Consider the following 27,205-nt stretch of genomic DNA (forward strand, 5'->3'; position numbering starts at 1 on the left):
GCTGAGGGACAGTGAAAATCACCCCCCCCCCCCCTCCCCCCAGATAGACCGGGTAACCAACCATAGAATTAAAATTCCAATTCTGGAATGGGATGCTTTCCTCGTCTCTCTGACCTCAGCATGCACCCCCGCTTAATGCTGCTCATGGTTACATCAGAATGATGCTTTTATGCCATCAAAAGGTTCCAAAGCAGATAATCTGCTGACATTGCAAGAGGCTTGACAATAACTGCAGCAAACTCGGTGGATGGAAGCTGGGGTAGATAATGAGTGGCAGAATAAAGGCGTATAACGAAACAGAGAATGAAAGGGGATTAATTCATCTGAAAAGGGCGTTTAGGAGTTAAAGCTAATTTGGGTCACCTACCCCTAGTCCCCAGTGTAAATATAATTCAGTGTGTTCTGTTTATTTCCCCCACTAATGCAAGTCAAAAACCTGACACCAGCCAAAGACCTACAGCAGAAAAGTGCCCGTTTGTAATTTCATTTTGCATTTGAATTTCTCCTCGAAACCAGATAAAATTCCGCCTTTATTTTTCATGTCATCATTAAGCCCGAAAGGAAAATGTTTCACAGATAAATGTGACTCCCCATGCCCCACAGATCTGTGAATGCAATCGAAATGGTTAGGGTTAGGGCTGGGTATGGGGTTAGGGTTAGAATTTTCCCCATAGAAATGAATGGAGAGTCCCCACAAATACATAATTTCAAACCTGTGTGTGTTTGTGTGCTCTGCATTGGACCAGCATGCCATCCATCATGTCCTCTGCCTTGTTTCCTGGGTTCCTAGGGTTGGGTTTCAGACTTACCCTGCCCAGTACTGCAGTGTTTCCCAATCTGGTCCCCAGGGGCCCACAGACAGACCATGTTTTTGCTCCCTCCCAGCTCCCGGCAGCAAAAACGTGGACTGTGTGGCAGGGAGCTTGGAGGGAGCAAAAATGTGAACCGGCTGTGGGTCCCCTAGGATCAGATTGGGAAACACTGCAGTACTGGGTACAAGGTTATGGAATTTGGCTGGATGCATGTTGAATTGTAGCTACATTTAATTTATTAATTAGCTCTTAAATTAACAAAGAATATTCTTGCTAAATTGTTTTCCATTTGGTACTAGTTACATCAATGTCCAGGTAGTTTTAAAGCTTTTTAATTCTGGGCAGTATTAATGCTTCGAGCATGTGGGTTTCTCAGGAAAAAATAATAATAATAATAAAACAGGGAAATTAGATACATGTCAAGAGACACTGACCCATCCGGTACATTAATTATTGACTGATTTATTAATAATAAAAGCAGCTTTTCTATTTTTGATCTGTTACGAGTTCATCCCAAAGTATTACCGGACTTGTATCTTCTCTCCTTCCAGGAGGAGCAGGCCATGGGAAGAGGACGTGACCTGGGTTTTGGGTTATACTCGGCAGCAAAGGAATTCAGAGTGATTTAATTACGGTTGGGGCAGCAAATCACGAGGCTATCGGCCCTAAACCCACTCCAGGTGGAGAGGGCTTGAGCACTTCTCCTCTCCGCACTGGCACGCATCCTGGCACGGATCCTGCTAAGGACAGTTCCCGCATTAGTGCGAGTGTTCACTACAGCAAGCCGCCACGCTGACTATCCTGGGTCTTCGCAGAGGATTTCCCTCTGAGGTTCCAGCCACACGTGACAAACTCAGAACAGCCTGGTTTCGTCTCGTCTCCTGTTGCCATGGCAGCTTGACCAGCCTTCCTTCAATCCCCAGTCTCCCTATTTGCCCATGTGGCGAAGTTCCCTTTTGGAGCTCATGTTGGTCAATGGAGTGTTGCTTGCTGGGAGGCTTCCGCCCAGCTGTGACAGAGCAGTAAGAGCATCTGAAAACAGCTGATTGCCTTTGCACCCCCAAGAGTGAGGCTGGCCTTGGTGGTCTGATTGTGGGGGAAATGAGAGGATCGTTCGTATTTGGAGATTCTTTTATTTTGGTTCTGGTTACACTCCTCATTAAGGGGGAAAGTGTGCCATGTCTGTTACATATATGCCTACTGTTTAATTTAACGAAGCAAAAAAGGGTTTTATCCTAGTTCCTATGGAAGAGAATTATGGACTCATTCAGTCTTTACTGGATTTCAGAGTATCTTGCCAGTCGAAGGTCTGATGATGTATTGTTAGGGCATTGTGATTGGTTATGAATGATACAGGCATGGAGTTTGTAGCCAATGGGCACTCTCTGACTGGAATGTTTCTCTGTTTTCATGGCCTTTCCTTGTTAGCATCATTCGGTGCCCCCCCCCCCCCCATTCTGTTCATCACTGACCCACTCCGGTTAAGACGCTACAAAGCGTGTCACTGAGGGAGCCAACATGGATCGGCAAAGCAGAGCGAGATGATTTAATCCCCCCTGCTTTTCAGCCAGTCCACTGGACTTTACAGTTCTTCAGTTTAACAGCCAATCGACTTCCAGGGCGGCGCTCGAATAGACCGGGGGAACAATACATGGAACTGCCCGTGACCCGTATCGGCTCCAGAACATGACCTGGCCCGTTATTCTCCAGCCCCCTGTCCCGTCTGGAGAGTAACTGCCTGGTCTGCTACCAGACGAGGCCCTCGCCTTCCAGCCTCGCTGCTGGCGATGTGCCAATATTTGCTCCTCATCTCCAGCTTTTGCACTTTTCCAAAGAGACCACATTTGGTGGGATTCTCACCACTGGGAGCATATTTAACATCCCGTGTAAGGTTCAGCGTTCTGAGGAAATCCCCCAGTCTCACTCTGTTCAACATTTTATTTTTCAGACTGGGAAAGGGTTTCTGCCATAGCGCCCACAGCATCTGCGTGACCTATAAGAATTCCACAGCAAAAACACCAGCAGACTCTCCAAAGCCTCACTGGTTGTATCACTAAGCTGCTGGACAGATATAAATAAGCAATACTGATATAAAAAATGTATTATTCCAGCCCCACAAACTGGGCCTTCACACGACACAAGAACCCCAGTTTACAAGAGAAATGAAATAAAGTTTCGATTTTATGGGCATATTCAGTATAACACACAGTTTCAGTACCAAAAAAAGCAGTGTGATCCCAATCATAGTTTTTTTCTTTCTAGCTATCCGGAGCCATAAATCTAGTAACTTTTCAGAAAAGAGACTAAGCCAGAGCAGGTAGCCCTGAATTAGCAGAGGCAGAATCTGGGTACAATTACACCAAAATTAGATTAGAATGAGCCTTTTTAACAAGGCTGCCATAATTTAGAATAGGTTTGGTGGTGGGGTAGCGTACCTGCATCTGTGTTTCTTAGCAATTTAGCATTGTTTTAACTGAAAATCTGACAGAAACTTATTTAATGAAAGAGATGCATTAAGATATTCAGAGCACCGCAGAGCTTGGCCAGATTAGTTTGGACGCTATTGAAATATCTTCATTACTTTCTGCACACAAATCCAAGTTTATCAGCTCCACTTTAAACTCTGTTCTGTTATGGTAAATCACACCCAGGTCTTGGCAGCCTGGAGCAGTCAGTTTGTCACTCTCCACAAACCCATAAAAAACGTAAATCGTGTCAAGTGAAAAATTGTGAGTCAGGGAGGTGTGGTTCTTATTTCTGTGGCTGGGAATTTGGAACAATATGTTCAAAACCACAAGCTTATTGCAAGAAGTTTATTGCAGCTATTAATAAGTATTTCTGCACAACAAAGTATTATTGGTGCGGTAAATACAATGTGCCCTCAGTTGCAAATTTGCAGATTTCACTGAAATCATGGAAGACATTCATGCTACTGTTGACTGTCATAGAGCCCCTATGCGCTTATGGGACACCCAGAAGGCAGAACTTTGTCCTGATGGTTCCCACCATAAAGGAGCAATTAATGAAAGCGGACTGTCTGGCTATGTACAAGTTAGCCACCGGCCACTGCAGATTACAGACAGCTATGGGACAGCAAGGTTATGGAGGAGGGGGGGGGGGGGCTGTCTTTAGACAGGCGGATCAGAGAGGGGCAGCGGCAGGTTATCGGGGGCAGTGTCCAGACGGTGACGCGGAATGGTGAGAGAGAGACAGCCCCCACCCTTCACATGCCAGAAGGGACACAGAGTCACCGTTTGTTCCCCCGATGACAGAGTCAGAGTCAGGAAGCTGGAGTCTCCGAAGTAAATCAAGAGCAGATTTCCTGATGTGCTGCACCATAAGGTCTGCCCAGATTAGCCTGACAGCTATTTTAGTTCCTGTTTAATTTTCAATCTCAGCTGCAACCCTATACAAAACTGCTAGGTTCTACAGAAAAAAACGAGTTAGATTTTCCTAGCATTACTTAAGAAAATCAATTATCAACATTATTTTCATTTTCACATGCCTCCATAAGCACAGTTCCTGGTTAGAACATTCATACAGCCTTTCTGATGCGTTTTAATTCTTTATTTTTAAAGTGAGCTGTTAGGGTCACAGCAGTTCTGTATGTGGTATTGGCAGCCAAGCATAGGGTTATCGGGGAATACTGTACACGTTTGAACTGATTATCTGTTGTGCAAATCCTTTTTGCATCATTCATTGTCATGCTTACAGATTAAATTTTGATCTATTAAAATATAGTTCAAGTGTGCACTTTATAGCACTATAGAGGTTGTAACTGCTATATTTTTCTAGCAATTAATGGCCTGAAATTAAAGTCTGCCTCTAATTCACTAGCTCCTGATGGTTTGTTTGGCTGGGTTAACCGCCTGCGCCCATATGCAGGTTCACATAAATAATCAGCAGCCCTTGCTGCCTTGGGACCTGTTGAAATTTGTTTTCAAAAGAAGGCAAGTCTTAGAAAAATCAAGGCTTTGATTGGTACCTTTCCTGAGAGAGGAAGAGGAGGGGGGCAACCTGAAGACAAAGCCTTTGAAGAGAAAAATGACCCGGGCTGAGACCACAGACAATCCCCTGATTGCCCTCTCCACATCAATTATGTACGCCAGGCACTGCAGTGACCCTGTGAAATCTGAAACTCCAGGCCTGCTTTCAGTCTGCCCTCTACGGTACCACGGCCATCGCCTGGCATTTCTCAAGACCGGGTCTATAAATGAAAGGAGCCCCCCACCAATATCCAGGCAACTCCAACCTGACCCTGCCCAGGGCCTGGGAACCAACAGGCTTTCAAGCAGATTACTAACATGGCATCTCAGAAACACATGCTTCACCTTCCATTTGGTGATAACAATGAAGAATGATTCGATAATCTGATTTCTCATCAGAATAACTGCTGCGATTTCATGACCCATTAGTCATTACGTATAGTAATGTTCGTCTCCCATATTTGTCTTCTGTTATATTCAGGGGTCTTAAAACACTTTAGCACTGAAGCCCAAAGAAATTTGTGATTCTTGGATCAATGGCAACATCTGCATAAACAAAGTTAGAATCCCACACAAAAGCTTTCTGTCATCTGAGTGCTGTACCTGTTGCCATATTTCTATACCTAGTGGAATGCTTTTATGTTTCGGGCTACGTGTTCCCTTTGATCTCCAGAAATTATAACTCTCTGAGTTATTAATTATTTTTTTTATTTTGGAACCGTACTGCTTATACGTGGTTTAGCTTAATGAGGAAGACAAGCACACAGTAATATGAATGTGGACATTCTAAATCACAGAGAAACTAGATTGTTTTAACTGCATCCATACTCACAGAACAAAGAGCACAGGTACAGGCTGCTAGTGCTCAGTACTACTTGAGTAAATATTTTTCAGCCTGAGCTGTGAAATCTTTCACAGACTACATAATAAGAACCCCTATATCCCTATTTCTCCCATAGCCAATGTTACATACTTCATGGTGAAAATACTCCTCTCAGTGAATCCATCCTATTGTTTTGTGTATAATAAATACAGCAGAGTCAGATAATAAAGACAACCTAACATTCAAGAACCTCGCTGGATATCTATCAGCGTATCACTGGCTGGCTAACAGTCCATCACCAGCTAGCTAACTCGGCCTCGCTGGATATCTATCAGCGTATCACTGGCTGGCTAACAGTCCATCACCAGCTAGCTAACTGGGCCTCGCTGGATATCTATCAGCGTATCACTGGCTGGCTAACAGTCCATCACCAGCTAGCTAACTGGGCCTCGCTGGATATCTATCAGCGTATCACTGGCTGGCTAACAGTCCATCACCAGCTAGCTAACAGGGCCTCGCTGGATATCTATCAGCGTATCACTGGCTGGCTAACAGTCCATCACCAGCTAGCTAACTCGGCCTCGCTGGATATCTATCAGCGTATCACTGGCTGGCTAACAGTCCATCACCAGCTAGCTAACAGGGCCTCGCTGGATATCTATCAGCGTATCACTGGCTGGCTAACAGTCCATCACCAGCTAGCTAACTGGGCCTCGCTGGATATCTATCAGCGTATCACTGGCTGGCTAACAGTCCATCACCAGCTAGCTAACTGGGCCTCGCTGGATATCTATCAGCGTATCACTGGCTGGCTAACAATCCCTCACCAGCTAGCTAACTGGGCCTCGCTGGATATCTATCAGCGTATCACTGGCTGGCTAACAGTCCATCACCAGCTAGCTAACTCGGCCTCGCTGGATATCTATCAGCGTATCACTGGCTGGCTAACAGTCCATCACCAGCTAGCTAACTGGGCCTCGCTGGATATCTATCAGCGTATCACTGGCTGGCTAACAGTCCATCACCAGCTAGCTAACAGGGCCTCGCTGGATATCTATCAGCGTATCACTGGCTGGCTAACAGTCCATCACCAGCTAGCTAACTCGGCCTCGCTGGATATCTATCAGCGTATCACTGGCTGGCTAACAGTCCATCACCAGCTAGCTAACAGGGCCTCGCTGGATATCTATCAGCGTATCACTGGCTGGCTAACAGTCCATCACCAGCTAGCTAACTGGGCCTCGCTGGATATCTATCAGCGTATCACTGGCTGGCTAACAGTCCATCACCAGCTAGCTAACTGGGCCTCGCTGGATATCTATCAGCGTATCACTGGCTGGCTAACAATCCCTCACCAGCTAGCTAACTGGGCCTCGCTGGATATCTATCAGCGTATCACTGGCTGGCTAACAGTCCATCACCAGCTAGCTAACTCGGCCTCGCTGGATATCTATCAGCGTATCACTGGCTGGCTAACAGTCCATCACCAGCTAGCTAACTGGGCCTCGCTGGATATCTATCAGCGTATCACTGGCTGGCTAACAGTCCATCACCAGCTAGCTAACTGGGCCTCGCTGGATATCTATCAGCGTATCACTGGCTGGCTAACAGTCCATCACCAGCTAGCTAACAGGGCCTCGCTGGATATCTATCAGCGTATCACTGGCTGGCTAACAGTCCATCACCAGCTAGCTAACTGGGCCTCGCTGGATATCTATCAGCGTATCACTGGCTGGCTAACAGTCCATCACCAGCTAGCTAACAGGGCCTCGCTGGATATCTATCAGCGTATCACTGGCTGGCTAACAGTCCATCACCAGCTAGCTAACTCGGCCTCGCTGGATATCTATCAGCGTATCACTGGCTGGCTAACAATCCCTCACCAGCTAGCTAACTGGGCCTCGCTGGATATCTATCAGCGTATCACTGGCTGGCTAACAGTCCCTCACCAGCTAGCTAACTCGGCCTCGCTGGATATCTATCAGCGTATCACTGGCTGGCTAACAGTCCATCACCAGCTAGCTAACTGGGCCTCGCTGGATATCTATCAGCGTATCACTGGCTGGCTAACAGTCCATCACCAGCTAGCTAACTGGGCCTCGCTGGATATCTATCAGCGTATCACTGGCTGGCTAACAGTCCATCACCAGCTAGCTAACTGGGCCTCGCTGGATATCTATCAGCGTATCACTGGCTGGCTAACAGTCCATCACCAGCTAGCTAACTGGGCCTCGCTGGATATCTATCAGCGTATCACTGGCTGGCTAACAGTCCATCACCAGCTAGCTAACTGCGCCTCGCTGGATATCTATCAGCGTATCACTGGCTGGCTAACAGTCCATCACCAGCTAGCTAACTGGGCCTCGCTGGATATCTATCAGCGTATCACTGGCTGGCTAACAGTCCCTCACCAGCTAGCTAACTGGGCCTCGCTGGATATCTATCAGCGTATCACTGGCTGGCTAACAGTCCATCACCAGCTAGCTAACTGGGCCGTGCTGGATATCTATCAGCGTATCACTGGCTGGCTAACAGTCCATCACCAGCTAACTAACTCAGCCTCGCTGGATATCTATCAGCGTATCACTGGCTGGCTAACAGTCCATCACCAGCTAGCTAACTGGGCCTCGCTGGATATCTATCAGCGTATCACTGGCTGGCTAACAGTCCATCACCAGCTAGCTAACTCAGCCTCGCTGGCTAACAGTCCCTCACCAGCTAGCTAACTCGGCCTCGCTGGATATCTATCAGCGTATCACTGGCTGGCTAACAGTCCCTCACCAGCTAGCTTAATCCGTTCAGAACTCCGGATCGAATCCTAAAAAGTTCGAGTTGTGATCGAATTTTCCCCATAAGAAACAATGGAAAACCAATTAATTGGTTCCCGGCCCCAAAAAATTACATCTAAATATGTTTTTTTAGCATTTAAAAACAAAATGAACCGGATAAAACAAGAAGAGCATATACTGTACTAAACACATCTAAGCACATTTATCAAAACAGCAATTTGTAAAGTAAGAAAATAAATGTAAGAATGTATAAAGTTAAAAAAAACAATGTGTCCTGCCCCGATCATCCGCTCCTTCCGTGTGCCACGCCCCCTCGTTAACCCCGCGTGGAATCCCCGTGTGATCAGCTGTTTCTGGTTGTTGTCATTGGCTAACAGTCTGTATTTCGTCCACGTTTCAGTTTGTTTCGCCAGTCCGGTCATTGTATTGTCCGTCTGCGTTTTGCCTGTCTTACCTGTAATTAAACCCCGTATTCCCCGATACCCTGACGTCTGCATCTTTGTCTAAGTTCCGTCCCCATTCAGCATGACAATATTATTATAATTAAACATATTAATGGTTTATTATTAATATTAAAATAATTAATAAGAAATCTTTATTTTTAAATGTATTTTATTATATGATAATAATTACTGTTACTGTCTATCATTGTCTAAATGTATTTTTACTGTCTAAATATATGTATTCAGCTAGTGTAAACATGCAGGATGCTATCACAGTGAATGCGAGGCTTAGACTGAAGCGATACCCTACTGTATGTTTCCGCTGAGAGACGTGCCGCGTGACTCATTTCCCCGCGTGTACAAGTTATCTTAGGTCGGCGTTCACGGTTTGACTTCTGAGATTCAGATCTAGTTCTAGGTACATTTTTTTCAAACTGCTTGGTTCGACTTTTAAGAAATTCGAGTTCTAATGAGTTGGAGAACTGAGGTACCACTGTATATCCTTTAAAATCAAAGAGAAAAATCTGTGGACACACATAAATATGCTTAATGAAAGTACTCATTAAATAGCCTTTACTTTGCAAGACCAATTTCTTTTAGCTCTTTTCACATAATTTTAAGAAAGCACCTTTACAGTATCCAGACTTGTTTATCTTTAGGGGTTAATTTAACCATATCTCTTTTAAACTAAGATTTCATATTCAGACAGTGGCTGTGCTCTTTTTAATAACCATAGAACTGAGAGAACAATATGGGAGTTTTTAGCACATAAAATCAACAGGGTTTGCATCATCCAGCACGTTCTAAGCTTCTTGTGCTCCCTGCCAGACTCCATAAATTCCCCTTTGAAGACAGAACTCAGCCGTGATACTAAATGGGTCATACAACACATTTACAGCCCGCAGCGAGCGGCTCTCAAGCCCGTCGCAAGCAGGAAGGCGAGAATGCTGAACAGAAGGTTAACTTGTAAGACTTCCAAAGTGTGCAAAGAAGCTTCCCACACCCTTAGCCCTTGGTGTTTTACTCCACTTCTGCTCCTTCAGGAACCATCGCAAAAAAGACACATGGGATTCCAGGGGAAAATTCCTCGTGCTCCTGCGCCGGAGTTTGATACATGCTACAGTGAACAGGAAAACATAAAGTCCATTCAATATTCAGAGTCAGTCACTGCGTTTGTGCTAAAACACGCATGATCATTTGCCTTCGTGCAGGTTGAGGGGCAAGGCCACAGTTTCTGTGACCAGAAGGTTGTCGGTATGAATCCGTTTTAAGCAGAACAGCCACAGAAAGGCCCTTAATCCAAAGCCATGAACGGATGCTGGATACATGGCTGACCCTGTGCTCAGACTCCAGGTTTTGCACTCAACTGTATGTGTGTGTGTCTAAAAAAAAGAGTAAGACGGGACATGCAAAGTGGAAAGAAGCACTCCAATGTACAGTACCTGACGCCTACCACATCTGCCAGGACTGCCAGAGGTGCACTTCTACAAACACAAGAAACTGAACGGTCACAACGGGAGTTTCTCAAACTGAAACCTACTGTAGCTCCGTGCCATGGTAGTGGTACCATGAATCGCAAGTGTGAATAGCTGTTACTATAAAATAATGTGTTTTTTTGTTTTTTTTGCATGAAATTTATCAGCAGAAGCATCACGTTCACCCTATTTGACGTGCCATAGCTGTGGAGGTGTGGGAATACTGATCACAAAAGGAAAGGGGGGGGGGGTCTTTTAGAGTTCATGAGTGGGGAAAGTTTCACAGGGACTTTCATTGGCTGGTCACCTCACATGACGGAGAGAGGAACTGTTCTGTCACACAGAGGACTGGATTTGTTATGAAGCAGGACAATTTCCTTTGCTCTAACAAGTGATTCTTCAATGGGTCCTAGAGTAAGCAACACTTTACAACGTAAGATGGTGGAAGGGGGCAGGTACAACCAAGATGAGGTGAAATCAGGTGACAATGTCCTGTTATCCAAGCAGATTCAAGTGTTTCTCATTTAATCCCATTCCCCTATATACCCACAACCATAAGAGACACTGCTTTCAGACAGAACTTCAAACCTGTTATCTGTGTCCCGGCAAAGTTAGCGTCCTCCACCCCCTGGCACAAAAATAAAGCTTCCTTTACCCGCTGCCGAGTAGATTAGTTCACCAGCCAATAGCAGCAAATCCAGCATGTATCTGTCGCCTGCTGTTCTGTCTCTCCAGAGCTGTTGCACACATGAGTTATGTCACAATAAAAAAGTCAAAGTAACTGTATATAACACAAGGTGAGGAATGTATTAAACAGTAAACTTTTGGTCGGGAGAAAGGCCTATCTTGGTCCTCTTGGCCAGAGCAGTCCATCGCATTCATCCCCCCATTTTCACGTCCTCCAAGGCAAAATGAGACCAGATGACTTGGAGGACACATGTCTTTGTCCAGCACGCCAAACAAGGAACTATCTCAGTGCTACTAACATGGTACAAATCTCAGCCCCCACTGGGTATATGGACAACCTCCCTTCCCCATCAGAGAGCCAATACATCCCCAGTCCCATGAGGACATGAGGAGAGTGAGAGGGTCAACAATGGCAGGTATAGCTAACAGAGTTGGGTAATTCAGGTCCAGAGAGTAAAAGTCCAGACCGGGATTTTGTTTCAACCAACCAGTTGAGTACTCTGTGACTGTGACTGTTTATGTCAACTGGTTGGTTGAAACAAAATCTTGGTCTAGACTTTTACTATCTGGACCTGAATTACGCACCTCTGACAGCTAATTACAGACCATCACATGGCCAGTCCTCCCTCTCATAGACTAACAATGGAACTGGCCCTGATTTGTGATGCACTCCTGTCTTCATCCATCCATCCATCCATCCATCTTCTAACTGATCATTATTCTGATCAAGGTTGGGGGGCAGACAACTGCATAGGATGCTAGAAGGGCAATTCAGAAATACCAGGTACCTTAGTGCCTTCAGACTGTGGGTAGAGAACCTGTGCAACACGGGGGGAACATGCAAAGTCCACATGCACAGAGCAGAGCCCTGTCGTCATAAAGAATTAAAAAACAAAATATCCACTCTGGTCAGCTTGATCCACAGCATGGCCTCAGTGGCTCCAGCTCCCAGAATGGATGTCTGGTGTTTTACATAATTTGCCTTGGAAAGCAGTCTGTTTCCGAAACACGTACAGTGGTTTGAGCTGAACTCTGCCCAAAAGGAATTTATCCTGCTGGATTCTGACAAGGGCTGCAGATGTAAAAAAAATTCTGCTTCAGTGTAAAACGAGGCTGAACTGTCGAGACTAAAGTGCAAAAAAGGGTCGATTTATGAGACATTTCAACTTCACCAGCAGTCCTTACAATCAACTTTGATTTACAAAGGTAACTAACATATCCCATTGAAAAAAAACCGTCAGAATCTGTTCAGAAGCTAACAAGTCTTTAAGTGTCCTTACTACCAGCTGATGAATTATTAGGATCTACATTAATTATTAGCATTATAGGTCCATGATTTGCTGAAACATGTCCAGCTATGAACCACTATAGCATAATTATTAACTGGATTGCAGCAGGACAACTGGAAAGTCGTGTAAAGCATGTTGCCTTAGGACATTTTCACACATGGCATAGATTAGCTGTATTTGCTAACAAAGAAAGCTAATTACATATATTTTTCTGCCATTTTAGATATCTTAAGAACTTTTCAAGTAACTGTGCAGCCTTACACATCAAAAGAATTTCACTTACTGGCAACTCTTTTGCCAGAGATCACTGGGAATTTTTCATTAATGAGGCTATTTACTCAATACTCAATCATTTAAATTATTTATAAAACTATTTATTAAACTATTTACTGACAACATCTGAAAGGGCAACGTTTTATTTATATGTAAAACTGTTGCAGCTACTGATATCTTTCTTTAAAAGACTCAAGCGTCCAAGTAGGAGGCAATGAGGGTCTGCTTAACCTCTTATTGCCCAGAAGTTAGGTCCCTAGGAAGTCATGTACTACTTTAACTGGTACTGCAAATGTGGGACTATACACACTGTTAAAGATCTCTGTAATCAACGGGACATTGCCTTCCCCTTCCGTTGCCCAGTTAGATTCCAGATCCAAGATTCTCATACATTGTAAGATTCTCATTTAGGTAATCGATTGGGTTAGGATGGTTCCTTTAAGCTTTTCCAATCTGTCACCTTGGCGCAGACATTGGGACGCTCCAGATCTTCGCATCTGTTTCCACTTCATTCCATTCAACTTTGCACGTTCACGTCCCACACAGTGTTTTCCTGAACTTTATGATAAGGTATTATAGCCCTACTTTGGATTGATATTTAGCTAAAAAATGCATTTTACACAAAAATGTCCTGAGGGCTGAAGGAACAATGATTGGTTCAGAGAGACAACCAATGAGATTGTAGAAGAGGTGTGCCCAAGCAACTAGAGGAGGCGGAACCAACCAATCAGATGTTTTGGTCCTCCCTTCTCTAGTTGCTTGGGCACACCTCCTCTAAAATTTGATTGGTTATCTCTCTGAACCAATCATTGTTCCCTCTGGCTTCCGAGCATTACTGTGTAAGTAAAACTCCCACGAGCACATAGTTAGGAAATAAAGAATTACTCCCAGGAATCAGCTGTTATTTTTAGAGCTGATAACAATGAAATGAAATCATCCACATTTAAGGTGCAGGGTCAACAATTAGCAGCCGGGTCATAAATCAGAATTTGCACTATTGTCTTTTGGGTTCCTCGCTGGCCATGCAGCATCCATTGTGTCATCCCCAAAGGTGCTACTGAGGTACTGTAGCCTACCCCCTGGCCCACAGACCCACAGATGCACCTACATTTACAAGGCATATGAATTCAGTGTAGTTACCATTAACAAAGAGTACTGTGCAAAAGTCTTAGGCTGCCAAAGAAAATAAAGTTTAAAGCTATTTAACTGGCCACTAAGTATATATTTGCCCAGACAGACACAATTTATCATTGCATTATATACAAATAAACAGTAATAATATAAAGAGTTTCTGTTGGATGATAAATGCTGTGGTTGGTCCGAGATGCTTTTAATTAGCTAAGGTGGAACACTCTGACAGACATAAAGCTACAGTTTTACAAGAAAAACCAATTTAAAAAGAATCGTTTTTTTTTTTTTAAAGCTTTTGCACAGCATTGTAAGTATCAAATTTTGGTCACATTGAATACCTAATGAAATGTGAGGTGTACAGGTCATATTTATTTTATATTTTTCATAGCCCTTCTGTGTCATCTATGCACTGCTATTTTAACTGACCCCTCTAGCTGCCAGGTTAGACCACCCACACGTCCCATTCGTGACAGACCAGGTGGTGTGTGGTTCGATGGGTTAAGCCAATGTAACTGTGATCGGAAGGTTGCTAGTCCAAATCCTGGACTCGGCAGAGTGATTTCACCATTGAGCTTCTGAGCAAGACCCATGAATCCCAGTTGCTTCAGGGATTGTCTGACCCTGCTTTTGCAAAAATGCAAGTTGCATTAGCTAAATAGGTTAAAAAGAATTCCTGCTAGCTTGTCCATTGCGGTGTGGAGAAGAGTCTCACTTCCACTGGAGTGGATTAATGCTGTTTTAAAGACGGCTTTAAAGCTGTGTCTTTTGTAAAGGGCTGTAACACAGGACCATAGTGCATACTAACATCGAAGGAGTAGTATTACTACACAGGTACTCTAGAACTGGACAAAACTGACCATGTGTTTGTTATTAAATGTGTAAAATAGGCTCCTGTCTGACATTATAGTTTTAATTAAACTGCCGTCTGACAGGCCATTAATCACAGATCGCATTATTATTTTATTTATTTATTATTTATTTTACCCTCATTTTACCAGGAAGTCCCACTGAGATTAAAAATCTCTTTGGCAAGAGAGACCTGGCCGAGGTAGCAGCCGTACAAACTTACGACATGTTAAAATACGACATATATAATTAGATATAAAAAAAATCCATATATTAGACAGCTATTTAAACATACTGACCTCTCAAGAAAAAACAACTACATGTCTCCTTTGCCAAATTCTTCATGATGCTCTTAAATTTATCAATGGAAACAAATTTGGTTAATTTTAGGTCATTCTGCACATCATTCCATGTCCATGGTGCATAGAAAGAAAATGCAGGTTGGTCAAAACCCAGGTTACAGTATGTGTAAGTGACCACTTGGAGGAGCGTAGACTACCTGAGCTAAGGCAGAGTAGGTTAGCTGCTAATTTACCCAGTATTGCTTCATGGATAAAAATATACCAGTGCTGTTTTCTGCGAGTGGTCAAAGACGCCCAGCCCACCCAATCATAAAGAAGGCAATGATGAGTAAGTGACTTTGCATTAGTAAGGAAATGCAGTGATGCATGAGACACTGAATCAGGACCAAAGCGAAGGAGGATGCATGCAGATGCAATATGTCGCCATAATCAATCACAGGCAACAAAGTAGCTTCCACAATTCTTTTTCTTGGCACTGAAAGTGAGGCAATGTTTATTTCTAAAATAAAAACCAGTCTTCACTTTCATTTTCCACACTAATTTAGCTAATGTAATCTATCCATCCACCCAGATACTTGTATGAGGGCACCCTTTTAATGGATTTACCATCACTCGTGAGAATCCTAACATCATTAAGCTGTTGTGAACGACCTTTTGAGAAGACCGTGAATTTTGTTTTCCGAGCATTTAAAACCAATTTATATTTAAAACCAATCGCATTTATAAATCAGTAGCTATGGCTGGTTCCATCAAATTTCCCAAATTCAGGATAAACATTATTGCTTCATTACCTGGTGGTGCTTCCAAATTGAAGCCCAAAGCGGGTTTGGACTTCCCACCGAGTGAATAATTCACCACTGCATTGCTTAAGACTGCTCGCTGATTAACCAAAGGCTCCCTGTTCTGTCTGCTGACATGAACAGGAGGGAGGAAGCGAAAGTGCATTGTGCTGCTTTTAGAAGTTAATGACCGTCCACATAAAGCCTTCGGAGTTAAAGCTCGGTTTCACAAACCCCTTAGATAAATCCGTCACACAGAAGTGTCACCTACACTGCTTTCTTCTTCCATCACTCATCGGCAACCGTCTGAAGAAAACAGCACCGTGGGCACCCGAAAAGCTGAGGCTTTGGGAGATTCGACTCTCACTGTCTGGGCATATGAGTGAAATGCTGCAGTAGGGTGCCATAATCACGAGTACAAGGTGAAAAACGTTTCATTCTGTTTCATTATAAGGAACTGTCAATGTGTCACTGGCAGATGACACAGAAATAGGATTTTGTGGACATCTGGAAAGCCATTCTTACAGCAGAGAAGAGCACTACAGCCTCTCACTTCCAGAGTTAAAATCCCAACCAGTCACAGTCCCAACCCGCAACTCAAAAGCATGCGGTCAAGTGAACTGGTGCCTTTAAATTAACGTCTGATCCCATCCAGAGTTTCTGCTGTGTGCCCTGGGACAGACTCCAGGCTTTCTGCTACAGTACCTTCTACTGGATAAGCAGTTATGGATTTTTTTTTCCCGAAGAGAAATTTGCCGAAAGGCTTCAGTGAACTGCAATATTAATGTCGACTATGCATGTGAAACAATACTTTGGTTTAATCAGACTTATTAAACGATACATAGAAAGAGTAACTTTGTCCCATGACCTCAATCCTCAGCTGTTTTGCCTTGTTCTGTTAATAACTCTTCTGAAACAGAATCATTCCCCCAAAGACAGAGAGAAAAAAATATGCGCTATTGGGGTACATGTAAATTTAACAGATGTGATTATTAAAATTTATATTCATAATATATTTAGGAATGTTTTTCCTGTTAGGCGTGTTGATGAAGGTAAGGTCTTGTGAAGTCCCCGTAAAATGTGCAGCAGAGTTAGATGGCGCTCCAGGGCCCCCGAGGCTTTGGCATTTCAATGTTAATGTAGCTGGATCATAAATAACGTCATTCAGTCAACGCTGCACCAGTGAAGGACACGTCAGCAGCTCAATGCTACACTCTCTGTGCCCACCCTACAACATTTGCAACAGCACAAGATTCCCTAGAGCGAAATGCAACATTCTGTTTAGCTCCATAAAAAAATACCAAAGCAACCTACTGGAAAGTTACCAGCTCAAATCCACAACCGCATTTTATTACGCTAATGTAGTATTTATGACTTGAAAACTGTGGATCTAGCAAAGGTTTTTCCCTCTTCTTTGCTTTGATCTTTCCATGGTACCACAATGGTTGGTTGGCTGGAGAAAAGCTGGCTCTGATCCTGGCCTGAGTGCAGGATTCAGGCTTCACTTCTCCATTTCAGACATCATTCAACCTTCGACTGAGAATGTAGCCACTGCAAGTTCTGCCACAAATCCGCCAGACCGATCTGATATTTTCCCCATCATGACACAAACCCACACCAATGCAGCGTTTGGTCACGGTCAGGTTTCCCTCCAAAATAGCCGGAGAACTTCAAAAAAGAACAGAAAATCATTTTCTGGCAAGAGGGCACATTCATTAAAAAACACGGGACAGATTGCAAATAAAAGCAGAGCACCAAAATTAAAGCCAAATGCCACTCAAAACTCTTACCTTAACTGAACAGTGAATGTTAAACAGGCATATTCTCAAAACTCTATATTACTTCGGTGCTCAACTTGTCCAAACAATATACTCCTAACATAGAGCAGAACCAGAAACATAGAGCAGAACCAGGAACACAGAGCAGAACCAGGAACACAGAGCAGAAACTGGAAACACAACCTCAAGTTCCCCAAAACCACATTTTCCTGTATTATACTACGTTCTGTCATTTTTTTATTATATTGAATTTTGTTTGGAGGAAACAAACGAATGACATGTTATTTTCTTTGCTCCTCTTCACACCTGTATTTTTTATCATTCAGCCACTTCACAATACACCACACTGCTAGTTGTTTTTAAGAAGATTTGCTATACTGTTTTCAAAAAGGAGGAATGAACAAATATCAGTAGTAGTGATAGTGGAAGTACTTCCTGTAATAAAAAAATATAAATATGTAATATGTAATAATTTGTTTTACAATATTGATTACAAAGTTATGGTACAATAAGAGTCAAAACACACTAATTCGGAGCATTTAGAAGGTCACAAAGGCTCGACCTATGGTGACCTCAGGGTGATTAAGTAGATGTGACTGTGGTCCCTGGCCAGCAGTCTGAGATGGAGGTTTGAAGGGCAGAGGGTTGGACTTTCAGAAATCGGGGTCTTCAGGTGTCGAATATCAACTGCACGCAAAGCTGCACCAAAACAGCTAGGTTTCCAACCTCAAAGACGGGGATGCCCTACAGCATGATGCAAAACCCCTACTCTGTGAGAGCTTTGACATAAAGAATTCTTATGAGGCAGATATATAGACAGAGAGACAGACAGACAAAATTGGGTTTTCGGGGTTTTTATAATTGTATGTTTCTATCAGGCTTTCAACGGATGACGAAACACCAGAAAAAATATTACTGAACGAAACTTCAACTAACTCAACAAAAATGTTAATAAAGAGCCTCTGCAGTAAGGCTGTCATGCATCTCTTCATTTGATGCTGGGTCTCTGCATCTGCACCACAACACCCTTTGCAGGGGGGCTGGGGGTGCGGGGCAGGCCAGACACAAACATGGGATTCTTCACGAGACGGAACAGGGGGAAATTTTCAGTGCTGCTTGAATGCTGACCTTGGAATCTCCGCCTGGGGATCCCAGCAGAGGCGTCTGACGTTATTTGGAGCATTAAAATCACATCAGAGCAGAGATGAAACATGCCTACGCAGAAGAATTACACGTCACTTCAACCGACTGGAGAGGAGAGATAGTAAGATCAACAGTTCTCACTAAATAAGCCTGTGACTGTAACAGGTGCAGTGTAGTTTTTAGGGGAAAGCAGGTTATGACGCACTGGACAGCTGGTGCCACATCCCCCTGCAACTCAGATTCTTGATGTTAAATATAAATTACTTCTGAATGCAAGTTTGACATTAATGAGGCCTGAAATCCCAAAATGCACCCTGTCGACGTACGGTTTGCCTTCATCTTGTATAACAGCACGGAGAAGTGGAAAACAATCCAGATATTTGCAGAAAGCTCGCTGAGTTGGTGTTATGCAGGCGGCTGCTGATGATGACCCCTCCCATTTAATCCGCACCTCTCCATTCACTTCAGAACCACCCCAGACATTTCTTCTGACAGTGATGAAGATAGGCTTGATCTCAGAAACAGAGCTGGATATATTTTAGAGCCGCAGAACATTAAAGGTGGATTTACTGTGTTGTATCTAGGGCATGTAAACAATAAAGCACAATAGTCAGCAGTGAGACAGGAACTGACTGGACCAAGGAAGGATATCCCCTCACCAGGGAATACGGATCAACCAAATCTCCCCCGGATAGCTACCTTTGCAAGGGTCTTCCGACCAGTGTGTTTTTCCGCCTTATATTCTAAATTACATTTTACCCGAAGTACAGACCTAGAATCATCTGATTGGTCTAAGCTACTTCAATTGTTTAGTCAATGTGTCAATTTTACAATGAGAATACTACTAATATATTGGAAATAATATCTTGCAATGGCTCAAAATTCAACATTAAATATACACAAATTTCCCAATTAGTTTACAAACACTGAAGAAATATATTTTCTTCATAATTATTTACATGTAAGATAGACTGACATAACAATCTGTAATGATTTTAAAATATAAATAAGTGTCTTAAATGAAAATTTGAGGTCTGGGATAAATAGAATAGGCATAAAAAACTGACTGAGCATCTTAAAATGACTGCATAGACATTGCAAAGACTTGTGTGTTAAATAACGTTGCGGGATCCGGACAAGGAATAAACATGAAAAGACAGTTTAATCTTTTAAACTCCCAGATCTACCTAAATAGTTTCTGGCATCAAGCAGAATGCCAATGCAATCATAGGCCGTAGATGCATCGATAAAAGACTGAATATAAGGATCGCCCTGTAAATCATCAAGCCAAAACTTATAATGCTAATCATTTTTACTTTTCTTATGGTTTAAGCTATGACATAATAACACAAATCCCAATCTGTAATTCAGAAAAAAATCATCAGCAGCTACCAGTCAACCTTTAGAATGCAATATAATCTATATAATAAAAACACCCGCGAGTTACACGGTTCTCCTTAGCTGGGAGTATATTAATGTATGGGGAGTTTACTACTCTCTTGTGTTATTATTGCTTATCCAAACAGGGCTACAGTCATTAGGAACCACTCTTTGGAATCACACCACATAAAACACACACCTTGCACACACTGACAGTACGTCAGCGAGGTTTCAAACACACCATCACATTCACAATTTCCAGCTGAAGCACCTTGAATGAGATAAATTACTGCAGTAATTCTGTCCTCTTTCAAAAAAAAGTCCATATTTTTATGGCTATTCCAAAAATAATAAAACAATGATGTATCCCTATTATTTTACAAATCAAATTAATTTCACCATAGATAATAAAATAGAAACCAAGAGTATTTGATTTTTTTTATTTATATAGTAAAAGGAATTATGTCTCGTTCATTCTTTTTGAGATCAAGGCGACTGTTATTTGTTAAAATAACATGTCTGTGAAAAAAAATGAGTGATTAGGAAGTTTATGATTGTTTACTTTGCATGGAGAATTATTATACTGATCTTCTAATATGTGATATAGTACGATTTTGGATCCTGTAATAGAATACAAGGTTATGAGCCTGCATTGGACATGGAACCCAGCATAGGGGTTCCTTAGAACTCAGGTCCTCTGAGGGCCAGTCCTGGACAGCCATGCTGTATCTGCAGTAAAATAAAAAACCCAAAGTGCATCAAACATTAAAAGGACTGTCAAAACCCTGAAGTGCATCAGCTGTGAGGCGGAATGGGACAGGAAGGCTATGAGCAGTCAGGGTCCAAACGGCATTATCCACTACGAAACTACACTTAACCTTGAGTATGTGTTTAGAAACTTTTACTCTAGCATTGATGCTGAAAATAACAGAGCATACACATTCCCAACAGCAAAAGCAAGAAACAACTCACAAGGCAAATTGTGCCTATGTATTATAGCACACCCTGAGGGTTGTGGGTTCAATTCCTGCCTCTGCATTTGTCTATGTAGAGTTCTCTCCAGCTGTTTCCTCTTGAAGTCCATAAAAAGTCATTTAGGTAAATTGCTGCCCTTTGATTGTTTAGAGATTCCCACTCTGTGTTTCCAGGTGGAGGCTTGCTGTGATTCTGGATGACAGGTGAACACAATGCTTAATACTTAAAATATTGTTAATATTGTTTTAAGACAGTTGTCAATGGGTTGAGCTGAGTATTACATGAAATATGTTTCACACAGAAAAGCTTCGCATAGAAGCAATTTGCTTCCTGGCATTTGCAGACAAATTTTGGTCCAAGTATTGCTGCATTGTAGGTGTGGGCTGTCAAGAGATTTCTTGCAATGCCCTTGGGTTTATGCACTTTTTAAAATTATCGTTAACATTATCTAATTTGCGCAGGCCTAGCCACAATATGTTATGACTACTTTGTGACCTTTCTGTGTTTTAAACTTTATTTATTTATTTATTTGTTTGCATTTTAAAGTTAATACTATATCTAGTTTAGAAGCCGTGCTGTCTCTAACCATGACGTTTTTTGTTTGTGTAGACTGAATGCTAAGTCTACTGGAAATGGTAATCGTGTCACTATTTTAAGCGAATCCCTTCGGGTTAATAAAAGTATTGTGAATCTGAATCTCATGCCACTGCATACATGTATATGCAGGGCTGCTGCTAAAGATTTTGGGCCCCATGAAGGCACTTTATATCGGGCCCCCAACCCAGATCAAGTCACTCAGGGGCCCTTGGAATCACCCTAACTCCCCTGCTATACGGGGCCCCAGTGTATATGGATGGTAGGACACTAAAGTCCACTTGAATCGATTAAAGAGCAAATATATGACAAAAGATTTGACAAAGTTATTGTATGTAGCAGCCAATAATGTGATAACTGTAATATAATAATTTTTATTACATTAATGGTAGATATAAGGTTTATCTGCTACACCAGCCAATAATGTAATAATGAGCCAATAATGCAATAACTTATTTAATTTTTGTTTCTGAAATTTTATCACATTATTGATAAGTTATTACATTATCAAAATTTACTTCATGATCACTTCACTATCAATCTACTTGTATAATTATGCCAGGAGGTATATTCCTCCATTTTCCACACGTCGGCCAATACGGGCAGAGTGAGCTATCAGCTTCTCAGCGATGGGTAATTTGTACAGCTCCAGAGCTCCAGCACGAGGTACTTGCACTTATGGCCAGCCAATGAAATCTGACTGATTTGTTTCCAGGACATGGGATCTGAGGTGGGGGCGGGGGGGCGGGTACAGGTAGCTGTAGAAGTGTTGTATTTGGCAGACAGCCAGGGTCAGCTGGAGTTTATTAGGAAACCAATATACCCAACACACTGGGATGACCTTATTTGTTTTTAAAGCCGCCCTGCAATGGCAATAACTCATCCTGTCCATGAATGGAGGCATTCTTTGTTGGAATCTATTCTCATCTTTGTTACACAAGTCATCTCAGCTCTTGGACGATTCATCTCAGCCAAGCTGATGGAAACTTGAATGACTTATTCGGTATGAGTATTCAGTTATTCTCTTAATCAGGCATTCCAATCAATATTCTGAATGGATGACAACTTTCCAGGAAAAGAAATGTGACTTCAGTCCTTTTGAGTGTGAACAACTCGTGCTTCACGTAGGGAAATAGTGTTGGGACTCTGCAACACAATTAAGAGTCATAAGCATTACGCTGAAAGGGGAGGAAAACATCTCAGGAGTGAAGACGTATCAAGGTAAGCTGTAAAACTTTTGGTCTTAATCTAAGTCCCCATAAACATCTCATATAATCTCCCTAGGGTAGGTTTGATGCTTGGCTTTCTGATGGCGTGCATTAAAGCTTAAAATGACAATAACAGACAAAAAGACATGTCTCTATTTCAATCAGTCAATCAATCAGCCAATCAATCAATCAGTCAATTGATTTATAAAGTACACAAACAAAAGCCACAAAAATGCCACGACAGGAAAATGGCAGTGACCCAGGAATCGAAGTAACTCAATGGGACCAACCCATTAAAAGCTTTAAACACCAAGAGTAGAATTTTTAACCTAATCCTGAAAATACAGGTCTTTTTGAATCTAACACAATTTCTATAATAATCAATTATAGAATCTAGCAGGTGGGTAAATAATGAGTGTTTTACACGTTGTGCCATTTTACAAAACTCTCACTGAATTAACAGAAACTGACAATGAAATTAAAATGGTAGAATGATTTCTGAGCCCGGTTCCACTTGACTGGTGTCACAGGGACAGAACATGTTTGACGTCGTACACTGAGACCACAATGAGAGGTCATAAGGGTCATTATAAAAGCACATGACTCAGTTTTAGTAGAAAGCTCAACATTTCTAAAACAACGGGTGACACTGAGCATTATATCCTGAAAAAATACTGACACAAAGGAAACTGCCAGGAAGCCGGAATTCAGGTGTGTAGTAAGTGACAGTATGAGCAGGAGTGCCGCTCCGGAGCTGACTCACCTCTCCCCACTGCCTGCTGTGCTGCTCTGGTCGCATCAGGAGCAGCGTGTGTCCTGCTTTGATGTGTGCCCTGCTAAACCGATCACTATCTTTAAACAACACAGGCCGTGTGGGACCATGCGGCAGTTCTGGGATACTGGTGCAGCACTGAAAAGCCGCTGGGTTTGTAGACTGTGACTGTCACCACTAAACGTGTCTCGCTGACACCTTTACTTATACTGACATAGCAAAAATACATACATACAGTACTGTGCAAAAGTCTTAGGCACTCAAAGAAGATGGTGTTTAAATGATGTTCATCTTGGTGGATTATTATATCTGTCAAAGTGTACCAGCTTAGCCATTTCAAAACCTAAAATCAGCCCATTGTTTGCAGAAACCATCCAATACACCCATGGACTTTTAGACTCTAAACCACATTGTTTGGCTAATCAAAACCTCATTGAGTTATTTACCAAATAAAGTTTATTTATTGAGCTGGTGGTGAAATCCAACAGATACAATGAATGGCTGAGGCGTCCTTGAGAAGAGGTTTGGGAACCAAAGTGGCGTCCACCCTACAAGATATCAGTAACTATATTTTTTTCTGAGAAAAAATACACTTGAAACCCAGATAAACAGCTTCAAACATTTTCCGTGTGCTTTTTCACATTACTGTATATCTGCGAGATCTGGTTTTCCATGTAAGACTCAGCAAGTTTTTACTCTGTCTGGTACAAAAACAGGAATCAGATGTCATATAGCCCCAGAAATGATACAAATTACACACCAAATGTTTTCTTTGGGGTTCAGATATGATTTTGGGATAGCAGGATCACACTGGGGGTGGGGTTATGGTCTCCTCGGGTCAAATTTATTCCACTTCTTCTGACACTGACACCTAGATACCTGAATCAGCCCCCGGGCTTTGGGTTCGGTGGGTGGGAGGGTCTGTGTCTGCCCGCATCTGTTAGATGCCCTGGGGCAGAAAGCCTTTAACACAAGGGGGCAACTTTTACTGCCTCAGTCCCACTGAATAAACAGGTGTCACCTCACCTCAAGTGACATCAGGACCAGAGGAAGGTAGATGCCTCCATCTTCCATCAAAGCTTAAAACTGAAGAACCGAACCACAAGTTTACTGAGCTAGAGATCACAGAAACAAAAAAGACTTAGTAAAAAGAATAATTTTCTCTCCCTTCTCTCTCTTCTCTGCCTTCTCTCTCTTCTCTCTCCTCTCCCTTCTCTCCCTTCTCTCTTTTCTCCCTCCTCTCCCTTCTCTCTCTTCTCTCCCTTCTCTCTCTTCTCTCTCCTCTCCCTTCTCTCTCTTCTCTCTCCTCTCCCTTCTCTCCGTTCTCTCTCTTTTCTCCCTTCTCTCTTTTCTCCCTCCTCTCCCTTCTCTCCATTGTCTCTCTTCTCTCCCTTCTCTCTCCTCTCCCTTCTCTCTTTTCTCCCTCCTCTCCCTTCTCTCCGTTCTCTCTCTTTTCTCCCTTCTCTCTTTTCTCCCTCCTCTCCCTTCTCTCCATTGTCTCTCTTCTCTCCGTTCTCTCTCTTTTCTCCCTTCTCTCCCTTCTCTCTTTTCTCCCTCCTCTCCCTTCTCTCTCTTCTCTCTCCTCTCCCTTCTCTCTCTTCTCTCTCCTCTCCCTTCTCTCCGTTCTCTCTCTTTTCTCCCTTCTCTCTTTTCTCCCTCCTCTCCCTTCTCTCCATTGTCTCTCTTCTCTCCCTTCTCTCTCTTCTCTCTCCTCTCCCTTCTCTCTCTTCTCCCTCCTCTCCCTTCTCTCTCTTCTCTCTCTTCTCTCCCTTCTCTCTCTTCTCTCTCCTCTCCCTTCTCTCTCTTCTCTCTCCTCTCCCTTCTCTCCGTTCTCTCTCTTTTCTCCCTTCTCTCTTTTCTCCCTCCTCTCCCTTCTCTCCATTGTCTCTCTTCTCTCTCTTCTCTCTCCTCTCCCTTCTCTCTCTTCTCCCTTCTCTCCGTTCTCTCTCTTTTCTCCCTTCTCTCCCTTCTCTCTTTTCTCCCTCCTCTCCCTTCTCTCCCCTCTCCCTTCTCTCTCTTCTCTCCGTTCTCTCTCTTCTCTCTCTTCTCCCTTCTCTCTCCTCTCCCTTCTCTCTCTTCTCTCCGTTCTCTCTCTTCTCTCTCTCCTCTCCCTTCTCTCTCTTCTCTCTCCTCTCCCTTCTCTCTCTCCTCTCCCTTCTCTCTCTTCTCTCCCTTCTCTCTCTTCTCTCTCCTCTCCCTTCTCTCTCTTCTCTCTCCTCTCCCTTCTCTCCGTTCTCTCTCTTCTCTCCCTTCTCAGGATGCCGACCTTGGGCAGGCTGGTTGCCAGGGATCAGCAGACTCTACAGAAAGGTGCCAGTGAGCTCACACAGAGTCACACAGACATACAGTGCACAGTGATCAAGTGTTACATTTAGGCCTGGAAATTAAAACATAATATTTGAGGGGCAACTTTTGCACCCACTGTCTAAAAAATGGTTTCATTTAAAAAAAATTTGGGGGCATTTTTTAAGAATAATTAAAGTAATTAATGCATAAAAGCATAAATTAATTAGTTTGTTTTTAATGTGAAATGAGCCCAGATTAAAATGCATACAGTAATCACTACCCTGTGCCAACATGCGTACATAAAAAGCGGACTATTGCTGTTCCAAAGAGAAGTGGCCAATTATTGGTCTGTGTATAGAATACCATCCGTACTGTATGTGAGAGAAAGCAGGAGACTGTTCAAACTATTTAGGCTTTTATTTACTGTAGCTGTTAATAACCTATGTATATGTATCATACATTAGTTTATAGATAAAGTGAAAACTTCATCACAGTCTGAACTAGTTTATGGTCTTTTTTAAACATCCCCTTTAGAAACTGTTGAAGGTCTCTGAAAAATATGTGGGGAAATAAAAGTCAGTGTTTTACAACTGTAAATGCAAACCAGTCCCTGCAACAAGATAAAACAAATACTGTGATATAACTTTGCCTCCATCAACTACCCCGTGAGAGGCTTACCGAACAGGCTGATTTTAGCTATGAATTCTGGGAGTCTGTGCAACGTCACGACCAAAGCTCTCGGGTTGTTTACAACCAAGAAGGAATACTACTGCTTTTAACACACAATAAAACATATATCGATATAAATGGTATTGTGTCATGTTATATCTCGGTTTGAAAATATATCGATATACCATGGAAAATCGATATATTGCCCAGCTCTAAGCAACTGCAAAAGTCGTTGATGGGTGGGCAGCTGGTCCGTAGCCATGGCAGAGATCGGATTTGTTTGTTTTCGGATTAACGACTTTATTAAAAAATAAAACTGGCCTCTGTCATGAAGGCCTATCATAGCAGCGTTACATAGTAGTATGTAGCTGCAATTACATGCTACAAAACTCAAAACTATATGTAACCTTTGTTGTGTGAACAACAACGCAGGTAGCATGAGATGGAAGTTAAATGAAACGAACAAAAGAAAATGATGCCTTAAGATTAGGATATTGGCCTAAACTGGCAAATGTTATGTGCATTATGTACACACACAGACACAGACACACACACATACTTTCACTGTGCAAATACAGCAATGATTATACCAGATTAAACATATGAACGGCAGAAAAGGCATGAAACTGATTAAATGCAAACTAAACTAACTGCCAGTAAATATTGATTGGAAGAAAACTATGGCATTTATGAAAAGACAGCAATGAAGAGGAAGATCTAAAGGGTTGGTTTTAGGCCAGAAGGAACAGCTCAGAGGATCTGCTT

General features: G+C 42.7%; 2 protein-coding genes across 7 annotated transcripts in view; both read right to left on the bottom strand.

Annotated features, from left to right (window-relative positions):
- LOC111850264 (actin remodeling regulator NHS-like) overlaps nt 1-27,205 on the bottom strand; it is an 84,960-nt gene that overhangs the window by 48,141 nt on the left and 9,614 nt on the right. The window lies entirely within an intron of this gene.
- LOC140578599 (uncharacterized) lies at nt 23,813-25,369 on the bottom strand. Its single transcript, XM_072700187.1, has one exon. The coding sequence runs from the start codon at nt 25,365-25,367 to the stop codon at nt 24,627-24,629; it is 741 nt and encodes a 246-aa protein (XP_072556288.1). The 5' UTR covers nt 25,368-25,369; the 3' UTR covers nt 23,813-24,626.

The sequence above is a fragment of the Paramormyrops kingsleyae genome, chromosome 16 (genome assembly GCF_048594095.1).
Source record: "Paramormyrops kingsleyae isolate MSU_618 chromosome 16, PKINGS_0.4, whole genome shotgun sequence".
Lineage (NCBI taxonomy): Eukaryota > Metazoa > Chordata > Actinopteri > Osteoglossiformes > Mormyridae > Paramormyrops > Paramormyrops kingsleyae.

What these genes read in the sequence shown, in the direction of transcription:
- LOC140578599 (XM_072700187.1), bottom strand. Translation starts at nt 25,367, where the DNA reads ATGGAGAGAAGGGAGAGGAGGGAGAAAAGAGAGAAGGGAGAAAAGAGA.